General features: G+C 48.8%; 1 protein-coding gene across 5 annotated transcripts; it reads left to right on the top strand.

The window, feature by feature from the left end:
* The first annotated feature begins 4,531 nt into the window (after nt 1-4,531).
* RBCK1 (RANBP2-type and C3HC4-type zinc finger containing 1) lies at nt 4,532-22,647 on the top strand. Of its 5 annotated transcripts, none has more exons than XM_012188982.5 (12): nt 4,532-5,233; nt 6,637-6,781; nt 14,249-14,342; nt 14,446-14,644; nt 15,795-15,916; nt 16,000-16,173; nt 17,363-17,523; nt 18,530-18,641; nt 19,268-19,447; nt 20,206-20,304; nt 20,692-20,796; nt 21,970-22,647. In XM_012188982.5, the coding sequence occupies exons 1-12, from the start codon at nt 5,212-5,214 to the stop codon at nt 22,048-22,050; spliced, it is 1,494 nt and encodes a 497-aa protein (XP_012044372.2). In that variant the 5' UTR covers nt 4,532-5,211; the 3' UTR covers nt 22,051-22,647. The 5 variants fall into 5 exon arrangements, with proteins under 5 accessions (XP_012044372.2, XP_042085895.1, XP_060252989.1 ...); XM_042229961.2 differs by having other exon boundaries at nt 20,653-20,796; XM_060397006.1 differs by having other exon boundaries at nt 20,206-20,314; nt 20,597-20,796.
* Nucleotides 22,648-25,067: the final 2,420 nt, after the last annotated feature.

Here is a 25,067-nt window from a genome sequence, read left to right as displayed (position 1 = left end):
CTCTGCATAGAAGTTAAATAAGCAGGGTGACAATATACGGCCTTGACATACTCCTTTTCCTATTTGCAACCAGTCTGTTGTTCCATGTCCAGTTCTAACTGTTGCTTCCTGACCTGCATACAGATTTCTCAAGAGGCAGGTCAGGTGGTCTGTATTCCCATCTCTTTCAGAATTTTCCACAGTTTATTGTGATCCACACAGTCAAAGGCTTTGGCATAGTCGATAAAGCAGAAATAGATGTTTTTCTGGAACTCTCTTGCTTTTTCAATGATCCAGCAGATGTTGGCAATTTGATCTCTGGTTCCTCTGCCTTTCTAAAACCAGCTTGAACATCTGGAAGTTCACGGTTCACATATTGCTGAAGTCTGGCTTGGAGAATTTTGAGCATTATTTTACTGGCATGTGCTGCTGCTGCTGCTGCTGCTGCTGCTAAGTCACTTCGGTCGTGTCCGAAACTCTGTGCGACCCCAGAGATGGCAGCCCACCAGACTCCCCCGTCCCTGGGATTCCCCAGGCAAGAACACTGGAGTGGGTTGCCATTTCCTTCTCCAATGCATGAAAGTGAAGTCACTCAGTCGTGTCCGACTCTTAGCGACCCAAAAGACTGCAGCCTACCAGGCTCCTCCATCAATGGGATTTTCCAGCCAAGAGTACTGGAGTGGGTGAGATGAGTATAATTACGCAGTAGTTTTATTGCAGGAATGGGGACCCCTTCCAGGGCCCGGACCTGGGCTCTTGTCTAACACTTGGAAATGAATTGTCCGAGGAGACACATGTGTGATGAAGCAAGAGACTTTATTGGGAAAGGGCACCCGGGTGGAGAGCAGTAGGGTAAGGGAACCCTGGAGAACTGCTCTGCCACCGTGGCTTGTAGTCTCGGGTTTTATGGTGATGGGCTTAGTTTCTGGGTTGTCTTTGGCCAATCATTCTAATTCAGAGTCTTTCCTGGTGGCACACGCATCGCCCAGCCAAGATGGATGCTAGTGAGAGGGATTCTGGGAAGTGGACGGACACGCGGTGTCTCCTTTTGACCTTTCCTGAACTCTTCCGGTTGGTGGTGGCTTACTAGTTCCGTATTCCTTACCAGGATCTCCTGTCATAAAACAACTCATGTGAATGGTTACTAAAGGGCCTGGCCAGGGTGGGTGGGCGGTTTCAGTCAGTGTGCTTCTCCTAAAAGCGTGAGCATTCTTTGGCATTGCCTTTCTTCGGGATTGGAATGAAAACTGACATTTTCCAGTCCTGTGGCCACTGCTGAGTTTTCCAAATTTGCTGGCATACTGAGTGCAGCACTTTCACAGCATCATCTTTCAGGATTTGGAATAGCTCGACTGGAATTCCATCACCTCCACTAGCTTTGTTCGTAGTGATGCTTTCTAAGGCCTACTTGACTTCACATTCCAGGATGTCTGGCTCTAGGTGAGTGATCACACCATCGTGATTATCCGGGTCGTGAAGCTCTTTTTTGTACAGTTCTTCTGTGTATTCTTGCCACCTCTTCTTAATATCTTCTGCTTCTGTTAGGTCCATACCATTTCTGTCCTTTATTTTGCCCATCTTTGCATGGTATGTTCCCTTGGTATCTCCAATTTTCTTGAAGAGATCTCTAGTCTTTCCCATTCTGTTGTTTTCCATTTCTTTGCATTGATCGCTGAAGAAGGCTTTCTTATCTCTCCTTGCTTGTCTTTGGAACTCTGCATTCAAATAGGATTATTTTTCCTTTTCTCCTTTACTTTTTGCTTCTTTTCTTTTCACAGCTATTTGTAAGGCCTCCTCAGACAGCCATTTTGCTTTTTTGCATTTCTTTTCCATGGGATGGTCTTGATCCTTTTGTCCTGAACAATGTCAAGAACCTCTGTCTATAGTTCATCAGGTACTTTGTCTATCAGATCTAGTCCCCTAAATCTATTTCACACTTACACTGTATAATCATAAGGGATTTGATTTAGGTCATACCCGAATGGTTTAGTGGTTTTCCCTACTTTCTTCAATTTAAGTCTGAATTTGGCAATAAGGAGTTCATGATCTGAGCCACAGTCAATTCCAGGTCTTGTTTTTGCTGACTGTATAGAGCTTCTCCTGAAAGAGATGGGAATACTAGAGCACCTGACCTGCCTCTTGAGAAACCTATATGCAGGTCAGGAAGCAACAGTTAGAACTGGACATGGAACAACAGACTGGTTGCAAATAGGAAAAGGAGTATGTCAAGGCCGTATATTGTCACCCTGCTTATTTAACTTCTATGCAGAGTACATCATGAGAAATGCTGGGCTGGAAGAAGCACAAGCTGGAATCAAGATTGCCGGGAGAAATATCAGTAACCTCAGATATGCAGATGACACCACCCTTATGGCAGAAATTGAAGAGGAACTAAAAAGCCTCTTGATGAAAGTGAAAGAGGAGAGTGAAAAAGTTGGCTTAAAGCTCAACATTCAGAAAACGAAGATCATGGCATCCAGTCCCATCACTTCATGGGAAATAGATGGGGAAACAGTGGAAACAGTGTCAGACTATTTTGGGGGGTGTCCAAAATCACTGCTGATGGTGATTGCAGCCATGAAATTAAAAGATACTTACTCCTTGGAAGAAAAGTTATGACCAACCTAGATAGCATATTCAAAAGCAGAGATATTACTTTGCCAATAAAGGTCCATCTAGTCAAGGCTATGGTTTTCCAGTGGTCATGTATGGATGTGAGAGTTGGACTGTGAAGAAAGCTGAGTGCCGAAGAATTGATGCTTTTGAACTGTGGTGCTGGAGAAGACTCTTGAGAGTCCCTTAGACTGCAAGGAGATCCAGCCAGTCCATTCTGAAGGAGATCAGCCCTGGGATTTCTTTGGAAGGAATGATGCTGAAGCTGAAACTCCAGTACTTTGGCCACCTCATGTGAAGAGTTGATTCATTGGAAAAGACTCTGATGCTGGGAGGGATTGGGGGCAGGAGGAAAAGGGGATGAGAGAGGATGAGATGGCTGGATGCCATCACTGACTCGATGGACATGAGTCTGAGTGAACTCCAGGAGTTGGTGATGGACAGGGAGGCCTGGTGTGCTGCGATTTATGGGGTCTCAAAGAGTCAGACATGACTGAGCAACTGAACTGAACTGAACTGACAGAGCTCTATCTTTGGCTGCAGAGAAAATAATCAGTCTGATTTCGGTGTTGACCATGTGGTGATGTCCATGTGTAGAGTCTTCTCTTGTGTTGTTGGAAGAGGGTGTTTGCTATGACAAGTGCATTCTCTTGGCAAAACTCTATTAGCCTTTGCCCTGCTTCATTCCACATTCCAAGGCCAAATTTGCCTGTTACTGCAGGTGTTTCTTGACTTCCTACTTTTGCATTCCAGTCCCCTATAATGAAAAGGACATCTTTTTGGGGTGTTAGTTCTAAAAGGTCTTGTAGGTCTTCATAGAACCGTTCAACTTCAGCTTCTTCAGCGTTACTGGTTGGGGCATAGGCTTGGATCACCATGATATTGAATGGTTTGCCTTGGAAACAAACAGAGATCATTCTTTCATTTTTGAGATTGCATGCGAGTACTGCATTTCAGACTCTTTTGTTGACCATGATGGCTACTCCATTTCTTATAAGGGATTCCTGTCCACAGTAGTAGATATAATGGTCATCTGAGTTAAATTCACCCATTCCAGTCCATTTTAGTTCGCTGATTCCTAGAATGTTGACGTTCACTCTTGCCATCTCCTGTTTGACCACTTCCAATTTGCCTTGATTCATGGACCCAACATTTCAGGTTCTATGCACTATTGTTCTTTACAGCATTGGACATTGCTTCTATCACCAGTCACATCCACAACTGGGTATTGTTTTTGCTTTGGCTCCATCCGTTCATTCTTTCTGGAGTTACTCCTCCACTGATCTCCTGTAGCATATTGGGCACCTATCGACCCCGGGAGTTCCTCTTTCAGTATCCTATCATTTTGCCTTTTCATACTGTTCATGGTGTTCTCAAGGCAAGAATACTGAAGTGGTAAGAATAATGAAGAAAACTTCGCTAAGTGAAGTCGCTCAGTCGTGTCCGACAGTTTGCGACCTCATGGACTGTAGCCTACCGGCTCCTCCGTCCATAAGATTTTCCGGGCAAAGGTACTGGAGTGGGTTGCCATTTCCTTCTCCAGAGGATCTTCCTGACCCAGGGATGTAACCCATGTCTACCTGCATTACAGGAAAACGCTTTACCCTCTGAGCCACCAGGGAGGCTTCATTAGTGGCCCTATTAAAAGGTGGAGAGTTAACCGCCGAGAGGCAGCGTCCGGCTGGCTAAGGATGGGTTCCTGAGGCCGCCCAACCTGCATTTAAATCCGGCTGCGTGGCCTCGAGCAGATCAGAAACAGAGCTTCGGTTTCTTCTGCCAAAGGAGTAGGGACCGGCAAGCCGACCAGTGCTGGGGCTGCTGAACTGAGCAAGGGCGGTCTCCGCGCCGCGCTCCGCCCTCCCGGTCCAGTCCCCGCCTTCCAGGCCCAGTCCCCGCCCCCCCGGCCCAGTCCCCGCCCCTCATGGCCCCGCCCCTCCCCGGCGCTGCTGGCTGGACCCAGCGGGTGAGTGAGGGTCACGGTGTCCGTGTCTGGCCGAGGGCAGCGTGGGAACGCCCCGGACGGCGGGACAAGAGCGCCCTGGATTCCCGTGACCCGGGGCGGGGGCCGCCGCTGGATGGTCGGGCGGGGGTGGCGGGGAGACCTGGATCCGGGGACAGTCTTCCGCCCCACTTCCGGAGCCGCCACTTTCACTTTCTTTTTCGCTGAAGCTGCCGTGCTCCTTCTCATGACTGACAGGGGCCGCCGCGGGCGGGAGGGAGTTGGGCTGAAATCCCGCACCCCGGAGGGCGCTCCCGCTCCCAGCAGGGAGAAGGGCTCCGGCCTAGCGCCCTGGCTGTGCGGCGCCCCTCCTCCCCTTCCCCGCAGCCAGGCCTGTCCAGTTTCCTCTGTCTCCCAGAGCCGGCTCGGCTTGGCGCTCCCTCTCACCTCCCACCCATTCCTCCTCCCAGGCCCCATCCCCGGCCTTCGGGTAATGTGATGCTACCCGATTGCCACCCGGGACCCTGAGGCACCAAGAAGGCCCGGGTCGCGCCAGAGGCCACCGGCTGGGGCTGAGTTTCTCGTGGTCTGCCCGTCCTCTAGCAGGTGACTGGGAGATAGCATTTCCCCGGAGCTGCAGCCCGCCCCCCTCCGCGGGGGGATGGGCACAACCACGCCAGATGGACGAGAAGATCAAGAAAGGTGGGCACAGCCTGGGGGCGGCTGAGAAGCTTTGGGTGGGAGGCGGGCCTTGCCAGAACGCGGCCTCTCCTCAAGAAGGGCCTGGGAGAGAGGTATTAATCTGTCCTCCTCCTGCCCACTTGCCTAGCAGATTCCTCCCTTGCAGGCCGGTTGCTTCCAAGGGCATCTTGTCATTCTTTTATTTGATGTCCCTAAGGCCTCCCATGGGCCAGCTCTGCTGAGAAGAGGGTGGGGAGCTCCCAGAGGGCAAGAGACCACCCATGCTAGTGGGGGAACCAGACCTCAATTGACCTGAATACCAGGGTCTTTGCCTTCCACCTCGCACCTTCCACTCAGGTTGGAGAATTTAAGTTAGGTCATGTCACCAACCTGCTCACATACCCCTGTGTTTGTTCTTAGAACAGAAGCCTAGAGCAGTTGGGTAGCCTGCATGCCTGCTGACTTTGCTCACTTCTGCTTTTGCTCATCTCTGCCTTCCCCCATCTGCCCCCTTGCTCATTCTGCTGGAGCTTCATCAGCTTCTCTGTTCTAATCTGACCATTTCTTGACCAAGGCCTTTCATTTTCTCTCTCCTTGGAACACTTTTTCCCAACCAGGTCTTGACATTATCCAACACCTCCTGCTTCAGGTCTCAGCTTCAATGTTACCTCCTCTTCTCTTTCCTCATCTCCTTATCCTGTTCATTTCCTTGCCAGCATGAATCACAGTCTGAATCTTTTTCTTTTGTTAACTTGTTAGTTGTCTTCTTACTGGGCTGGGAAGTCCATGAGAAGAGGGCCCCGTTTATCTTATTCACTGCTGAAGCCCGGTTTCTGTGACAGAAATTGGCAAACAGTAAGACTGCAATCCTAAAGGAAATCGACCCTGAATATTCATTGGAAGGACTGATGCTGAAACTCCAATACTTTGGTCACCTGATGCAAAGAACCGATTCATTGGAAAAGACCCTGATGCTAGGAAAGATTGAGAGCAGAAGGAGAAGGGGGCAACAGAGGATGAGATGGTTGGATGGTATCAACGGATATGAGTTTGAGCAAACTTCGGGAGATAGGCAAGGACAGGGGAGCCTGGTGTGCTGCAGTCCATGGGGGTCACAAAGAGCTGGATACAATTTAGTGACTGAACAGCAAGAGCTCAATAAATGTTTGTTGGATAAACAAGCGCAAGTATGGGGGACCTGGGAGTATGAAGAGAAAACAGAACCAAACAAGCAGGGGTGGGGAGTGTCAGCGAAGGCCTCTCAGAAAAAAGGGACTTTTAAGCTGGGTGCCGAAGGATGTGTGGGAGTTTACCAAGAAGACAGAGAGGAAGCGGCATGTATAAAGAATCACCTCCTTCCTCACCCTCTTTACCCCCAAAGAAAAATAAACCCTGTGCTAACCTGCTTCCACTGTGGATTTCAGCTGAGGAGGTGGCTCAGAGACTCAGCCGAGCAGTGGCTGGTGGGGATGAACAGGTGGCTATGCAGTGTGCCATCTGGTTGGCAGAGCAACGGGTGCCCCTGAATGTGCAGCTGAAGCCTGAGGTCTCTCCGACACAGGACATCAGGTGAGGAGTGCGTGGCTGACCAGGAAGCCCAGGGTTCGGAGCTTCCTGAACCCCAGTGGGCTGCAATTTAGTGTTGGCCTGTAGAACAGTTAGAGCTTCCCTGGTGGCTCAGTGGGTAAAGAATCCGCCTGCAATGCGGGAGACACTCCAGTATTTTTGCCTGGAGAATCCCCGTGAACAGAGGAACCCGGTGGGCTGCAGTCCATGGAGTCACAAAGAGTCAGACATGACTGAGCAACTGAGCACATAGAACAGTTAAGTTATTCTTAATGGCAGGTTCTTGTGTCAAGAGCTCTAGCTTCAAACCCAGCTCTGTCACAAATCAGCTCTGCGATCTAAGGCAGGTCATTTCAACTCTCAAAGAGTTTTTTATTTTTTATTTTTAAAATTTTTATTTTTGCTTTATTTTGTTTTACAATACTGTATTGGTTTTGCCATACATTGACATGAATCAGTCATGGGTGTACATGAGTTCCCAATCCTGAACCCCCCTCCCACCTCTCACCCCATATCATCTCTCTGGATCATCCCCGTGCACCAGCCCCATGCATCCTGTATCCTGTATCGAACATAGACTGGCGATTCGTTTCTTACATGATAGTATACATGTTTCAATGTCATTCTCCCAAATCATCCCACCCTCTCCCTCTCCCACAGAGTCCAAAAGTCCGTTCTAAACATCTGTGTCTCTTGCTGTCTCGCATACAGGGTTATCATTACCATCTTTCTAAATTCCATATATATGTGTTAGTATACTATATTGGTGTTTTTCTTTCTGGCTTACTTCACTCTGTATAATAGGCTCCAGTTTCATCCACCTCATTAGAACTGATTCAAATGTATTCTTTTTAATGGCTGAGTAATACTCCATTGTGTATATGTACCACAGCTTTCTTATCCATTCATCTGCCGATGGACATCTAGGTTGTTTCCATGTCCTGGCTATTATAAACAGTGCTGCAGTGAACAGTGGGGTATACGTGTCTCTTTCAATTCTGGTTTCCTCGGTGTGTATGCCCAGCAGTGGGATTGCTGGGTCATAAGGCAGTTCTATTTGCAATTTTTTAAGGAATCTCCACACTGTTCTCCATAGTGGCTGTGCTAGTTTGCATTCCCACCAACAGTGTAGGAGGGTTCCCTTTCTCCACACCCTCTCCAGCATTTATTGCTTGTAGACTTTTGGATCGCTGCCATTCTGACTGGTGTGAAATGGTACCTCATTGTGGTCTTGATTTGCATTTCTCTGATAATGAGTGATGTTGAGCATCTTTTCATGTGTTTGTTAGCCATCCGTATGTCTTCTTTGGAGAAATGTCTATTTAGTTCTTTGGCCATTTTTTGATTGGGTCATTTATTTTTCTGGAATTGAGCTGCATAAGTTACTTGTATATTTTTGAGATTAGTTGTCAGTTGCTTCATTTGCTATTATTTTCTCCCATTCAGAGGGCTGTCTTTTTACCTTGCTTATAGTTTCCTTTGTTGTGCAGAAGCTTTTAATTTTAATTAGATCCCATTTGTTTATTTTTGCTTTTATTTCCAGTATTCTGGGAGGTGGATCATAGATGATCCTGCTGTGATTTATGTCAGAGAGTGTTTTGCCTATGTTCTCCTCTAGGAGTTTTATGGTTTCTGGTCTTATGTTTAGATCTTTAATCCATTTTGAGTTTATTTTTGTGTATGGTGTTAGAAAGTGTTCTAGTTTCATTCTTTTACAAGTGGTTGACCAGTTTTCCCAGCACCACTTGTTAAAGAGATTGTCTTTTTTTTTTTTTTTTTAAGAGATTGTCTTTAATCCATTGTATATTCTTGCCTCCTTTGTCGAAGATAAGGTGTCCATAGGTGTGTGGATTTATCTCTGGGCTCTCAGAGTTTTTTTTTTTTTTAATTAGAAAATGGAACAGTAATAGTAGAGCTGTTAATAGGGTCGTTAGGAGGTGTATTAGAATGATAGGTCTCATAGAACAGGAAAAAACATATTAACAGTGGCATAAACAAGTTTGGTGGTAGGCACTCCAGATGTGGAAGCTCTGCTCTCTGTAGTTCTCAGAGCTCCTGCTTCTTTTGTTTTATTATTATGCCATTCATGACCTCCTTTCTCAGGTTCACCTTATGATCCAAAATGGCTCTTCCATTCCAGCCATTGCATCACCATTCTTGTCAATAGGAAGGAAGAAGGGCACACCCTCCCACTCTCCTCTTAAGAACACAGCTCACAAAATTGCACACACTTCTTCCACTTAACTCCCATGGCCAGAACTGTTTTGCACAGCCACATGCAGCTTGAAGGGAGGCTGTCTGCCCCAGGAGACTTAAACTTGATGCTGAAATACTCAGTACAGTGCCTGGCACATATTAAACACTCAAATGTTTTTTTCCTGCTGTGTAGTAAGACACTTTTACAGTTTCTAATTTTCAGTATTGGATCCCATTTGATTTTTTATTGAGATATAATTGACAGACCCTATTCATCAATTTAAAGTGCATAGTTCAAGGCTTTTAGTATATTCACAGCTGTGTAACCATCACCATAACCAATTACAGAACATTTTCATCATCCCATTAAGAAACCCCATACCCATTAATAGACACTCCCTATCTCCCGAGTTTTCTTTCCTCAACCCCTCAACCTTAGGCAACAACTAATTTACTTTCTATCTCTAGAAATTTGCCTACTTTGGGAATTTCATATAGATGAAATGGAATTATACACTATGTGGCCTTTTGTGTCTGGGCTTCTGTCACTTAGCAGCATGTTTTCTAGATTCATCCATGTTGTAGCATGTATCAAAATTTCATTCCTTTTTATGACTGAATAATAATCTATTGTGTGGTTATACCATATTTTCTTTATTAATCAGTCGATGGACATTTGGGTTGTTCCCACTTTTTGGCTAACATACACAATGCTGCTATGAACATTTGTGTACAAGTTTTTATATGGACATAATTTTTTCCCCAGTTTTATTGAGATATCATTGACATATAAAACAGAGTTAGTTTAAGGTATTGTGACTTACTTACAGTAAGAAGGGTATATTCTTCCTGTTCTTGGCACTGAGCTGCTAAAACCCTTGGAATTTCTTCAGCTTTGAGAATGATAAAGGTGCATTTTGTTATGTTAGTGAGGTGACTCTTGGACTTGCCCTAAATTGCCTAAGGTTGGAGGCTGGTCATAAGAGGAGCCAGCCCTGTGGTTAAAGAATTGGAACTTTCAGTCTCATCACCCTGATCTCCAGGGAGGGGAAGAGGGCTGAAGGTTGAATCTCAGTAGCCCATGGATTAATCAGTCATGCCTATGTAATGAAGCCTCCATGAAAACTCAAAAAGACAGGGTTTGGAATTTGGAGAGAATGATGCCCTTTCTCACATACCTTGATCCATACATCTCTTCCATTTGGCTATTATATCCTTTCATAATATAGTAAGTAAATATTTCTCTGAGTTCTGTGAGCTGTTCTAGCAAAATAGTCAACCCATGGAGGAGGTCGTTGGAATCCCTAATCTGTATCCAGTAAGTCAGAGAACAGGTGACAACTTGGGGTTTCGATTGGTGTATGAAGTGGTGGGGGCAGCCTTGTAGGACTGAGCCCACAGCCTGTGGGAGCTGACACTGTCTCTGGGTGGAGAGGGCCAGAATCAAGCTGAATTGTAGGATGCCCTGCTGGTGTCTGAAAATGGCTTGGTGCTATGTGGGAAGCCTTCCCTCTCTTTCCCCTTCCACGTGTTGGAAATTGAGCCTCAGAACCATTTTAGGTATATGACATATGCTTTAATATCCACGGTAAGTTTAGTTAACATCCATTGCCTGACATAGTAACAAATTATTTTTTCTTGTGACAACTTTTTAAGACTTACTCTCTGAGCAGTTCTCAAATATACGATATTGTTAACTATGGTCACCATGCTGTACATCTCTTCTCCAGAACTTACTTATCTTAAAACAGGAAGTTTGTAGCTTTTGGCTGCCTACACCCCCACGCCTCCCCAATCGTCTGTTCTGTTTCTCTGACATTGATTTTTTTAAATTCCATATATAAGTGGTATAATACAGAATTTGTCTTTCCCTGTCCGATTTATTTCGCTTAGCACAATGTCCGTGTTGTTGCAGATGCCAGAATTTCCTTCTTTTTATGGCTGAATAATATTTCATTGTGTATATATATGGAAACAACCTAAGTAAAGAAACTGTGGTGTGTATGTATACAATGGATACCTATTTTCATTTCCCATTCTATGGGTTGTCTTTACACTGTATTGATAGTGTCCTTTGAAGCACACGTTTTCAATTTTGATGAAATACTGTTTATCTGTTTTCTCTTGTTTGTGCTTTTGATGTCATCTAAGAAACCACTGCCTCATCCATGGTCATAAAGGTATACCCTTATTTTTGTTTTTAAAGAGTTTTATAGTTTTAGCTCTTGTATTTACATCTTTGATCCTTTTTGAGTTAACTATGATGAACTCAAACTGTAACTTTGTTACGGTGAGAGACAGAGATCCAACTTCATTCTTTTGCTTGTGAATATCTAGTTGTCACAGCACTGTTTGTTAAAAATAAAAAGACTGTTTTGTCTCTGTTTAATATCTTGGCACCTTTGTTGAAAATTATTTGACCATAAGTCTAAAGTTTATTTCTGAAACCTAATTTCTTGTCTTTTGCTCTGTATGTCTGTCCTTATACCAGTATGACAGTTTTGATTATTATAGCTTTGTAGTAAATTTTTAAAACAGAAGCATAAGTACTCCAACTTTGTTCTTCTCTTTCAAGATTTTTTTTTGGCTATTCTGGGCCCCTTGAACCTCCATATGAATCTTAGTGTTAGTGTGTCAATTTCTGCAAAAATGAGCTGGAATTTTGACAGGGATTACATTGCATCTGTTGATCAATTGGCCATTTGATTTCAAATAAAATACTTGTATATCCATTTCTTGATATATCCACTTAAGATGGTATCTGTGTACACATCTTGTTATGAAAAATGAGGAATTTAACATACTCATCTCACTGATCCCTTTTCCTAACTTCCTGGGTTTTCTTAGTACTGTAGTAGAAGTGCTCCCAGTTGACCTCCACTTGATTCCCCCAATTAAATGACACTATAGTTGCTGCTGTAAAACATACCACCACACACAGCTTGTTTATATCAGTTGTACTTGTTATTTCCATATTATAATTTAATAGCTGTTATATCAATCAATAAAACACGAGTGCTAAAAGAGAATTTTGTCTATGAAAACTTAAACTGATTGCTTTAGAAAGACAAAATAGAGATGAGGCACCAAAAGAAAAAAAAAAAAAAAAGCCATTCATTTGAGGGTGAGTGAATTGTGAAAAAAAAAAAAAAGGTAAAAATCCAAAAGGGCTCTCTGTACTCAGATGCTTTGAGAGTCTTTCGTTCTTGCTCCACTTTAAAGAGGCTGATACTAGAGATCAGAAACCGTGTATAATGGGTATAGTTCATACAAAAAGAAAAATCATGGGAAACTCCAGTAGCAGATTTGTACTAAACTAAATAAAAAAAACAGTGGCCTTTTTACCTAGAGGTTGGCCACTGAATGTGCATTTCTATCCTGTAAGGTAAAATTAAGTGCTGGAGTCTGCGACTGTGTCTGCATTTCTCTGCTGTAATGAATTTTCTGACTAACTGATCACTACTGATCTGGTGACGGCAGAAATGAGGGCTCCAACTGTGCTTCTCTGTTACTGGTGTTAAGGTTATAGCTTTTATTTTATTTTTTAAATTTTATTTATTTTTTGAGTCTTAGTTGTGACACACAGGATCTTTGATTTTCATTGTGGCATGCAGAATTTTTATTTTAGTTGCGGCATGCGAACTCTCAGTTGTGACATGTGGGCTCTAGTTCCCTGACCAGGGATCGAACCCGGGCCCTCTGCACTGGGAACTTGGAGCCTTAGCCACTGGACCACCAGGGAGGTCTTGGTTATAGCTTTTAGATTTTGTTTTCTAAGTAAAATTAAGGCTTCTATGCTTTGCTCTAGGTTGATACTAAAAACGTAAACCCAGTAAAATAGCATTTACAGTATTTTGATTATGGAAATATTACTCAGTATAAAATAAGTAGTGCAGTTGACACTGTATCTTTCATGTTTCAAAACCCCTGTTGCTTGAAGAAGAATGTCTTGAAGGTTAAGATCTTTAAATTTCCTTTCCTTCTTTAAATTCCCTTTTAGTTTTCCATTCTGCATCAGACTCAGCTATTCTTGTTTCTTGTGTTCAAAGACTTTTCATGTGGAGAAGTGGATGGTAAACGTTTGTTGTCTTTACGTGTCTAAAACTTGCTCATTTCATTGATAGTTGGCTAGATGTTGAAAATCTTTATCCTGAGAAATTTTGAGGGTATTTTCTGTAGTATTTTAAAGCAAGTCTCAGATTTTAGCTCATTCATAAGTACCTTGATATGTCTTTAAAACTAATGGCTTAAAAAATAACCTCAATACCATTATTACACCTGAAACATTAACAACTCCTTAAAATCCTCTGATATTCTATTTGTATTAAACTTTCCTAGATTATCTCATTAGTATTTTTTATAGTTGGTGTGTTCTAATTAGGAGCCAAATGAGAATCGACACACAGCATTTCTTAATGTTGTCTGAATCTCTTTTACCCACTTTCTCTATTTTTAGTGGCATTAATTTTTTAGAAATCTGGTTTTTGATCTCCAGAAGTCTCCCACATTCTGAGTTTACGAATTGCCTCCTTGGAGTGTCATTTGGTATTTCTCAGTTTCCTTGTGAACCTGTAGATGGGTCCTGTGAAGGTTAGATGAGTCAGGAGTTACTGTTAGATTCCCAGCAACTCTTCTTCATTTTCTGATTGTTTTTTGCTGTTCTTGCTTTAAGGATGCACCTTTTTCCCAAGTTGCTCTGGAGGTTCTAAGCGGGCTTTTTCCTGTGTCCTGAAATCAGTTCTGTTTTTTCATCTCAGCCATCCATTTTCGTGCCATTGGTCTTCCCAAACAGTTTTCACATCTTTGAGAAGGTTGGTGTTTAAAACCACTTTCTCTGAAATACTTCTGTTTGGATTTCAATCCTGCCTCTTAACAGTTATTGTTTACTCAGCAGAGTCACTATAACCTCTCTGTGCCTCTTGTTTTTATCTGTAAAATAGGGGAGATGACAGTACGTGTCTCATGGGTTCATTGAGAGAACTGAGTTAATACGTGTTAAGTGCTTTAAAGAGTCTTAGCATACAGTTAATAATAGCTGCTGTGGTTTGGTTAAGGAGCCAATAATAGCCAGTAATACAAGAGACTGGAGGGGCCAGCGCATTAAGGCCCTTGATGCCACAGTGAGTTTGGGTTTTATTCTGAGAGCCGTGTGGAGCCATTGCAGGGCCTAAGCAGTGAGTTCTGATCCAGGAGGAAGCGCAGGGGAGTGGGAATCCAGGAGCTAGCTGGTGGTTGAGCTTGGACCTTTGTCCAGAGCCCTTGCCCTCCCTGCAGGCTGTGGGTGAGTGTGGAGGATGCACAGATGCACACGGTCACTATCTGGCTCACCGTGCGGCCGGACATGACGGTGGCCTCCCTCAAGGACATGGTGAGTGAAGGGGTGAAAGGGAGGGCAGAGGTTCCCCTTTTGCTCCCACCTGTCTCTGCTCTGCTCCTCCCTCCCCACGCTTCCTGTCCACCCTCCCTGACAGGTGTTCCTAGACTATGGCTTCCCGCCAACCCTGCAGCAGTGGGTGATTGGGCAGCGGCTGGCTCGGGACCAGGAGACTCTGCACTCCCACGGTGTGAGGCGGAATGGGGACAGCGCCTACCTCTACCTGCTGTCTGCCTGCAACACCTCGCTCAACCCTCAGGAGCTGCAGCGGGAGAGGCAGTTGCGGATGCTGGAAGGTAAGGCTCTGCTTCCTGGTGACGTGGACTCCCCTGTGGTCGCAGAGCAGGAAGGAGCGAGGAGCAAAGCACAGGGGCTTTCCATCAGGGACTTGCCTGGAGGACCTTATCCATAGTGGGGAAGAGAGGACAAAGGACACCCCAGGAGGTAGCCACCTGGGGAACCCTGTAGAGAACAGCCAGTCTGGGGGAGAAGGGCTGAGTTCAGTTCCCACCCTGGCATTTATCAACTCCTTGACCTCAGGCAAGTTCTCTCCTATCTCTCCTCCTCAGTTTTCTAAATCTGTAAATTGGATGTAATAGCTAGTTTTTAAATTTTTTACTTCTTATTTTGAAATATTTCAGACCTACAGAAAAGTTGCAAAATTGTACAAAGAATTGCGTAAGGAATTCCCATGTACCTTTCATGTGGATTCCCCAAATACTAATATTTTGACTGTATTTGGTTTATCATTGTCTCCATGTAAAGTTATTTATTAATGCCTAAATAATTTTTGGAACTGTTTTGAGAGTAGGTTGCAGACATGATGTCCCTTTTCCCTAAATACTTCAGTTTATATTTCCTTAAAAAAAAAAGGTCATTTTCTTCCATTTATTGTACAGTTAGCAAATTTAGGAAATTAATTTTGATACATTACCACTATCTAATGTGCAGATCTTGCTCAAATTTTACCAGCTGTCTCACTCATGTCCTTTATAGTGAAAGACCTGGCTCTTGGCCTCGGTGTTTCTCAGTCTTTTTCAGTCTTTGATCTCTGGTCTTGACTCTCCAGGCCAGTTTTGTTTTTAGCTTTTCTGTCCTATGTGCCCTTGGGAATGGATTCAGATTCAGTATTTTGGCAGGGCCACTTCAGAAGTGTTGTTTGTCCCTCTTGGTGCGGACACTTGTGTGGACACTTAGGCCCACAGGAGATCTGTTTTCAAGCAGGGTTCTTAAGCCGGGTGGACCTAGGAGCAGTGGTGGGTGGAAGGAGGGACTTTCACCCTGTGGGAGCCCGGACGCTCAGCCATGGCCGGGCACACCTGGCAAGACGGAGCTGGAAATTCCTTGGAGCAGAGGGAGAGGAGAGAAGGGGGGTTTCCTGGCTGGCTCAGGGTGTGGATGATATCGGCTACATGGATCCACCACCCCTTGAACCCTTTTCCCCAGATCTGGGCTTCAAGGACCTCACGCTGCAGCCACGGGGCCCCCTGGACCCAGTTCCCCCAAAGCCTGAGGCCCCTCAAGAGCCGGGTCGGGGGCAGCCTGATGCAGTGCCAGAATCCCCGCCGGTAAGCTGTCCCACATGCGCTCCTGTGCCCCGCGCCCCCCTCCCCATTTAGTCTCCCTGCCATCACTGCTCCTCTACCCCCAGGTGGGCTGGACGTGCCCCGGCTGCACGTTCATCAACAAGCCCACTAGGCCCGGCTGCGAGATGTGCTGCCAGGCACGGCCCGAGGCCTACCAGGTACCCGCCTCGTACCAGCCAGACGAGGACGAGCAAGCACGCCTGGCCGATGAGAAGGAGGCGCTGCACCAGTTTGAGCAGGTGGGCGCCGAAGTCCCCGGAAAGACACCTGCAGCCTGGACGGGGGAGGCATAGGCCAGAAAGGGAGACACATCCACGTTGCTTCTGCCCCCGTTGCTGCCCCCTTGTGGTCACGCCGATGGTGGTGACCCTACACTTGACTGTGACTGGCCCCTCCCTGAGGTCATTCATACTATCGCTGAGACCCTCCTCCCCGGCTGTGATGCACATCCAAGCTTATTTGTGCTCCCCCCTCCTCCGTCCCCGTGAGCTGTGGCGCCACCGCTGGCTTTGACTTACTTTCCCATCGTGCACTCAAGGGTACCTGGCTCTGACCCCAGCATCCTAGACAAGACCCAGACCACGCCCCCGCTTTATCCAGCTGTGACCTAGGTCTTGCTCCATTAGCCCTGACCTCATCCTGAATCCTACTATTCCTGACCCCACCCCCCTCACCCCTTCCTTCCTGGCTGTAGCCCTCCTAGACTTCCTGAGAGCCTGGACCCAGCCCCTCGCTGCCCAGTTGGAGGCTGACCCGCCCCTTGTTCTGCCCCATCCCACCGTCGTGTTACACAGTCACAGATTACGTAGATACGTAACCCTGAGCGGTTTCCCATTCTGATCCGATGTCCCCATCCCGCCCTTGGACCCAGTGCTGGCCGTGACCTCACTGCTGGTCCCATCTACAACCCTGGCCCAGACCCCGGCCTCTCTCCCGCCTTGCTCTGCTCCCTCGCTTTATCGCCACCCCTCAACCCCTTGCCTTTCCCCCTGGAGCTACCCCTGCCGTACTTCTCGGCAGAAATGGGAGCCCTGCTACCCCTGACTCCCCACTCAGACCGAGACCCCATCTCCCCATGGCTTGACCCTAGGTTTTAGCCTTAAACTGCCCCTGCCTGGCCCACCTCCTGCCCCACCCCCGTGTTTGGTCGCCTCGCTCCTGGTCCCACCCTTATCATCATCTCCAGCGCTTGCTCACTGCCTGCCCCATGCCCAGCCCCACCCTAACCCCAGAATCCTTCCATGAGCCCCCCTTTGCCTCCCGTTAGGTGGTCTGACCCATTCCGCCCCCCCACCCGGTCCCGCCCCCCCCACTCGGTCCCGCCCCCCCCCCCCCCCCGTCCTGATCCCCACCTGGTCCTGCCCCCTTCCTGGTCCGCCCGCCCCTGAGACCCTGACCCGCCCCGCGGCCCCACCCCCGTGTGCCCAGCTGAAGCAGCAGCAGCAGGAAAGCAACTATGACAAGCACGTGCAGCTGGATCAGCGGAGCCTGGTTCTGAACACCGAGCCCGCCGAGTGCCCCGTGTGCTACTCGGTCCTGGCGCCCGGCGAGGCCGTGGTGCTGCGCGAGTGTCTGCACACCTTCTGCAGGTGCGGCCCCGGCGGTGTAGTACCCGAGGCTGGAAGGGGGTGGGGCCCAGGACTCAGAGCTAGTTGGGCATCCTCACAAACTTGGGAGGTAGGCACCAGTTCCTCGTCTTGCAGAGAAAGGATGTGAGGTACAGAGAGGCTGCACAGCTCAGACATTCTGGCGCCAGAGACGGCACCTTTCTGTACCACCACCGGGCCCATGCAAAGGCGGTGAGTCCCTTGCCTGACAGCCTGGGCCAGCCCCGCCCTGCCGCCTGCTGGTGGATAGTCTGCCCTCTGAGGCTCTCCTCCTGGCCCTGGATGTAGAGAGCATGTCCTCCTTCACAGCACACATTTGATGAGCTGCTTTCGGTGCCAGGGACTGGACTAGGCCTGGGAATCCCCAAATGCCCACAAAAGCTCAGTTTCTGCCTCCTGAAGCTTACTTTCCCATGGGCAGGCGGATGTTAATCAGATAATCACTGATATAATTGTAAATTGTGTCATAAGTGGCGGTGGCTTTTAATAAGCAAAGGAGGCCCTGCCCTAGAACAGGTCAGGGAAACCCCTGGGGAAGCCGTGCTTGAGCAGACCAGGGGATCCACGGTGGGAATGTGCCTCGCCTGCCTGCAGCAGTAAGGAGTCAGTGTGTCTGGAGCAGAGGGATGGAGCAGGTGAGGCATAGGGACAGAGAGGTAGTAGAGAGGGTGAGTCACCAGGGCTCTCCGGTTTGCTCTGGGTGGGGTCGGATGGGAGGCTTTGAGGAAGGACGTGGCCAATCCAGGGACTCCAGTGAGAGGCTTCTACAGTTCTCAGGTGAGGGGTGAGGCAACCTTGGCTGGAGCAATATGTATAGCAGTGAGGTGGACAGACAAGGTGGGTTGATGGGAGGCACCAGAAGAAAGGAAGAAATTGGGGAGGAGCCAGCCCGTGGTCAGGCCTCACCATTCGTGGGCTGGAGTCCTCATGGGTGGGGTTCAGATGACCCCTAACTCCCACCCCTACCCCCTCCTCCCCCTTCCTTCAGGGAATGTCTGCAGGGCACCATCCGCAACAGCCAGGAGGCCGAGGTGTCCTGCCCCTTCATTGACAACACCTACTCATGCTCGGGCAAGCTGCTGGAGAGGGAGATCCGAGCGGTAAGGCCTGGGGGACGGAGGGGCAGCCCCCTACCGCCCCCCCACCCCAGGGAACTAGGCTGGGAGCTGGCTGGTGGGAACGGGTTTGAGAGTCCCAGTCTTGGGTTCCAGACATATATCAAGAGCCTTCTCTGTGTGGGATCCTGGCAGCCCAAGTAGTGGTCAGGATAGAAATTGGGGGAAATAGCTAGTAAAGAACCCACCCTTGTGAGGAAAAGACAGCAGAGAAGTTAACAACAGTGGGGAGAGGACTTCTGGGGCCAGATGGCCCGGGTGACCTCAAGGGCAGATGCACAGCCCCTCAGTGCTTTGGTTTGCTCATCTGAAGTGATAGCAAAAGTGTTAGTGGCTCAGTCGTGTCCAACTCTTTACGACCCGGTGGGCTGTAGCCCACCAGGCTCCTCTGTCCATGGCATTCCTTTTGGCCACGCCTCACGGTTCCCAACCAGGGATCAAACCCTCACCCCCTCCATTGGCAGCACAGTCTTAACCACTGGACCGCCAAGGAAGGCACTAACCTGTTCTTTGGATAGAGTTTGTCAACACTGCTGTGTTGGACTTCATGGGTTGGGGGCTTCCTGAGGGTGGCCAAGAGGGCATGCACCAAGGTTGTGGTCTGCTGGCAGCTCCTGAGCCCCGAGGAATACCAGCGGTTTCTGGACCTGGGCATCTCCATTGCGGAAAACCGCAGTGCCTTCAGCTACCACTGCAAGACCCCAGACTGCAAGGGATGGTGCTTCTTTGAGGATGATGTCAATGCGTTCCACTGCCCTGTGTGCTTCCATGTCAACTGCCTGCTTTGCAAGGTGGGGACAGGGACCCACCCTGCCCAGTCACTCTGGTCCTGCCAGGAGCTCATTGCAAGTCCAAGCTTATTATGGGAATAAGAGAAGGGAGCTGGTATACTGACCTGGTTCCCATGGCTTAGAGCTGCATGTCAGTGGCCGGGTGTGGCTTGAGTCCTGACCTGAGCCTAACTCTTAGATTGAGTGCTGAACCTGGACTGACCCTGGCCCAAGACTGAGCCCAGTCCTGCCCTCTGGCTAACCCTGAGCCTAGTCACAGGCCAATCCCAGCCCTGGCCTCAGGCTGTCAACCTCTGTCCTGAATGAGCCCTGACCCCAAACCCAGACAGCCCTACCTAACCCTCACTTCAGGCCATCCCCGACAGTATTCTCTTAGCAGGTGACCACTATAGAGACTGGTCTTGAGCGGGTAGACAGGGCCGAGCCTGGTCACAGTCCAGTAAGCTCACTCTTAGAACATTACCCCAGCAACCAGGGCAGAACTCAGCTGGGGACAAGGGGCTATGCCCTGGGGGAGAGGTGCTTTAGGGATTTCTGTGCCTCTCAGGACTTAAATAGGTATATATGATTATTATCATATGTGATGACCCTTGCTTCACCACCCTGGCCTCAGTGTCCTCTTCTATAAAATGGGTATGTAGTTTACAAAGGAAGGCTCTGTCACTGACACCATCTAGGCATTAAGTGCTTGTGCAGATGGCTGCTTTGGCCCTAACTTTCTGGGAACTTTCTCATCTTGAGCGCCTCATCCGCTCCAGGCCATCCATGAGCAGATGAACTGCAAGGAGTATCAAGATGACCTGGCCCTGCGAGCTCAGAACGATATGGCTGCCCGGCAGACGACGGAGATGCTGAGAGTGAGACTGGGTCAGGGCTGAAGGCCGAGGATCTGAGTTTGGGGAGCAATGGGGGCTTCTTAGTCAGGGCTGTGGTTCATGCAGCCCTGGAGGTTCTGAGTGCCTGCTGGCATTTCTCCCGTCCAGAGACAGGACTCAGGACACGTGGTCAGGTGGCAGGCAGCAGGGAGTGTCAGGGTGAAGGGAGGAGACTGCAGACACAGGAGAGGAGGCTGCATGCAGCTAGGCCTGCGTAGAGCAGCATGGGAGAGTGAGTCTGAGACTCTAGAGGGTGGCTGATTTCTCTCTGCAGTGGGGCGAGGGCCAGGGAGCGGGCTGGCTCTGAGGTCAGCACCTTCTCTGCTCCAGACCATGCTGCAGCAGGGTGAGGCCATGCATTGCCCACAGTGCCAGATCGTGGTGCAGAAGAAGGACGGCTGCGACTGGATCCGGTGCACTGTCTGCCGCACTGAGATCTGCTGGGTCACCAAGGGCCCCCGCTGGGGCCCCGGGGTGAGTGCCCTGAGAGCAGAGGGCTCAGGAGTACTGGGGAAGGGTGCCCGAGAGTAGAGTTCGGACAAGTCAGCCCATGGGCCAAGTCTAACCCCAGCGCCTGCATTTTTGAAGTTTGTGAACTAAGAAAGCTTTTTGCATTTTTTAAAATGGTTGAACATATCAATACCTATGGCTGATTCATGTTGATGTTTGGCAGAAACCAACACAATACTGTAAAGCAATTATCCTTCAATTAAAAATAAATTAATTTCTAAAAAAAGAGGGAGGCTTGAAGCTAGAAAGCCTGGGTTTTAACTTTTCCCCAAACTAATTGTGCATATATTCTTGATTAAATGAGAATAATAAAAGAAATACAATTTTTAAAATGGTTGAACGTATTAAAAGGAGCATATTTTGTGACATGTAAAAATTATATGAAACCCGAAGTTTAGTGTCCATAAGTACAGTTTTGTGGGAGCCCCGCACATTCATTGGCATACAGTCTGTGGCTGCTTTTGTGCTACAAGGACAGAGCCCGTCTGGCTGGCAAAGCCTCAGATAACTGTCTGATCTTTTACAGAAATATTTGCCCACCACTGCCCTAGAGGGTGCATGTGGGAGTCTGAAGTGGAGGAGTGGGTCCCTGGCTCTGGCGCACACTGACCGTGTGGTTATGCTGTTACTCCCTTCTCTGAGCCTCAGTTTCTTCTGTAAAATGGAGATGATAGCAGAGCCCATCTCAGGCTTCCTGTCAGAATCAAATGGAAAACATGCGAGAGCAGTGGTATCTGTCATCGTGAGGAGTGTTCTTGGAGTTGGGGCTGGTGTTGTTCATGTCCAGGCAGGCAGTGAGACTGGTAGAGGTGGAAGGAGTGCTCCCTCCTGCCACCAGCACGCTGACCCCCTCCAAATATGCAAAAATTCATTAGGTCCTTTGCGGCTCTGGGTCTCAGGTTGGGTAGATAGAGACCACATAATTGAGGGTGCTACCAGAGACCAGAAAAGCCTTGAGAACTGCCTCCATCTGGTAGCTGAGGCTATGAGGGTCATTCTTAGCAGCAGAATGTGCCCAGGCCAAGACCCAGGGTGGGCGAGTGCGCTTCATGGGTGTGATGGGGTGCCTGGGGCGGGGGAGGGGCACTGCTCTCTTCTCTGCCCTGACCTTCTCTCTTCTCCCCCCTCATCCCCTAGGGCCCGGGAGACACCAGCGGGGGCTGCCGCTGCCGGGTGAATGGGATTCCGTGCCACCCCAGCTGTCAGAATTGCCACTAAGCTGGGATGGCCTGGTCCCCCTGCTGACCCAGCCTCACATCTACAGGCTTCTGTGAGACAGGCCTGGTGCTTTGGCTCTGATTTCTAGCTGGGAAGATGCCTTTGCGCTCGGCTGAGACAGGGGCCCTGAAGTGGCCAAGGCCCCTGAGCTGCGTGGATGGCCTTGTTTGCTGTGGGCATTGTAAGGGCCCTGCCTGAGCTGGCCATTGTCCATGGCTGCATCTGCTCCAGTGCCTTTGTCCTTCCCCTGGGGCTCACCAGCCAGACCTTTCATCTCTCTGCGGCTCCCATCTGTCTGACCCAGCCTTAAATATAGCCCCAGCCAGAGGCCTTGCTGGATGGAGCCTCTGAGAGCTCTGGATGAGTCCATACACCCCTCATCCACCATGCTCTCAGCCTGCGGCCTCTCCTACTGGCTTTCTGGGGGTGACTTTTCTCTGGCTTTGCTGTTGGAGGCCTGGGGGCCTCTTAGAATTGCTGCTAATTCTGCTTAGAGCCAGGAGGGAGACCTGGCATCCTGAAGACAGCCCAGCCAGTTCAGCTTCTGCACTCCCTCTTCGCTGCCTGTGTACACTGATTAAAACGGTTTTCCAGGAAGGCCTGAGTGTGATGTCATGAGAGAGAGCAGAGGGGTCATGGGCTGGGACTCTGCACCGAGACAGGCAGGGGCCCAAGCTTTCTGGGAATTGCAGTCAAAAGTTGATGTGTCACCCCTGTCAGTGTAGAACGAGGGTGCGAACAGAGCACAGGGATCCTTGCTCCGGACTTGGCACCCCTGTACCCACTTGAGGGCAGCATGCTGTGGGTCAACCTTGACCTGGACAGGCAGCTTGCACTGTGTTGAGAGTCTGCCAGCTGGTGTCTGCAGGTGTGTGTGGGCTTCAGGCGGGGCGGGAGGGGCTGGGGCAGCAGCTACAGGCTGGCAGGAAATTCTTGCTGTGAATTTCTAGCCTCTCAGTGGGCATCCACTGTCAGGGAACAGAGATATTTCAGGAAGAGGTGAACATGCCGCTGTTGCAGGGTGATGCTGTGAGCATTTTTAACATCTGCAATAAGATGGCACATTATTGGTCCAGTGCTCTTTACTAGACCTATTCTGTGCTGGTCAGATGAATAAAATATGGTTCTGGGTGTTGATTCTGGAAGTTTTTACCCCCTACTTGGACCCCTCTAACTACCCCCTGCCCCCAATGAAGGCCAGCACACTGTCTGAGCCAGGATGTGGAGCATCATTACAACAGGTGGAGGGCATCTTTGCGGCTCACAGTCTAGACTCCAGGCTCCAGGATTTTTGAAAGTGTTAGTTGCTCAGTCATGTCCAACTCTTTGGGACCCCATGGACTGTAGCCCTCTCTGTCCTCTGTCCATGGGATTTTCCAGGTAAGAATACTGGAGTGGGTTGTCATTTCCTCCAGGAATCTTCCCAACCCAGGGATCAAACCTGGGTCTCGCATCTTATAGGAATATGCTTTACTGTCTGAGCCACCAGGAATTGGGAGGTGCCATTTGGAGGGAGAGGAGGAGAAGGGCTTATTTTAGACCCTAGAAAGGAACTGCCATTCTGGTCCTGGGTGCCAAGGCTCAAGAGAGTTGACCCCAGGGTCTGTGAGCAGAGAGGTGAGATAATGTGAGCGCTTTCCTGCTCTGCATCAGCTCATGAATCATGAAGGCTTTCCCTCCCTGGGAGTAAGAAGGAGTCAGGCAGAGCCACTGACCAGAGGAAACAGCAAGCTGAGCTGAGCTGGGCTCCAGGAGAGCACGGGGCCCACCCAGACCAGGACCAAGTGCTTGCTCTCACCAGCTCCTCCACCCTCCCTCTCTTGCCAGGGCCTGTCTTGGCCTTGGTGAACCGTAGAAGCCTATTGTGGAGCAAAGTAGACCACTCTTTTGGTGCACAGGCACGAACTACTAAGCCCCAGGCTATAACCAGTCTACCTAGTCTTGTTTTATAAACTTGAATTGGTTGCCAGTATTTTTAAATTGAAGATGCTACATTAAAATCTAGATGCCCAACTTCTCTTGAAAAACACTGAAGCTTGGTAATCTGGGTCCTCATTTCCACGTGGCAGGTCCAGATCACATGATGTTCCTGATCCAGCTCACTGCAGTCCTTCACCCCTAGAGCTTGTCACACCACACTTCCCAGTGTCCTTGCACCATTCTTTTGGCATTGAGTACTAAGAAATGTTAATGAAATGTTTCTTTACCCATGGCTGTGTCAAAAAAGTGAGGACAAGAGGGAAGTGGGAACCGCATGGGCCGAATCTTTTACTTGGCCCACTCCATCTGCACCAAAGCGTGCAAGCGGGTTTATGTCTGCTGCAGCCAAATAGGGGGGTCAGGAGGGCAAATGGGAGGGTGCAGGGCTGTCCTAGGGTTCTAGCTTCCAGCACCATACATCACATGCCGGTGGGTGAAGAACCTAAGATGGGCAGGCTCACAAGTGCTCCCCACTGCAGTCAAGTGGAGGCACCACCCTCTCGCAAGGAGTCACCCCAAACAGGGCCCTGGCATGAACTCTCCGGGGCGGACTTGAAACCAAACCCACAGGCTTTGGACTCAAGCCATTGACCTGAGGAGGCAGCAGGAGGTCCCAGAGGTACTTGTGTGACACAGTTTTTCTCTCCAGGGCCAGTGGAAGCACACTGCTCAGATAAAGAGCAGCTGCTGATGTGGGCAGGAAGTGGTGAATGGGCCCCACAGCCTGTGTCAGAGTAACACGTGTCGTCTTCTAGTGTCTGGGGCTGCCATGAAAGCCACTCACTTAAAAAGCAGGAAGCTGGAGGCAAGCCCACAGCCTTGCCAGCTCACAAAGGCTGCTTGACAAATTCCAACCATATGTTAAATCTGGAGAAAAGAGCCTTTGAGAACTGGGAAAAAAGCAGCAGGATCCACCAGCAGCAAACATGGAGGGGACGGTAGGGCAAATGGAAGTACGCAAGCCAGGCTGAGCTCAGGTGCCACCATCTGGTAGTCGTATTTGGCAGAAGCTTCTGGCCCATTCTTCCTTTCAATTG

This window comes from Ovis aries, chromosome 13 (genome assembly GCF_016772045.2).
Source record: "Ovis aries strain OAR_USU_Benz2616 breed Rambouillet chromosome 13, ARS-UI_Ramb_v3.0, whole genome shotgun sequence".
NCBI lineage: Eukaryota > Metazoa > Chordata > Mammalia > Artiodactyla > Bovidae > Ovis > Ovis aries.
This window is presented reverse-complemented; position numbering and strand designations above follow the sequence as displayed.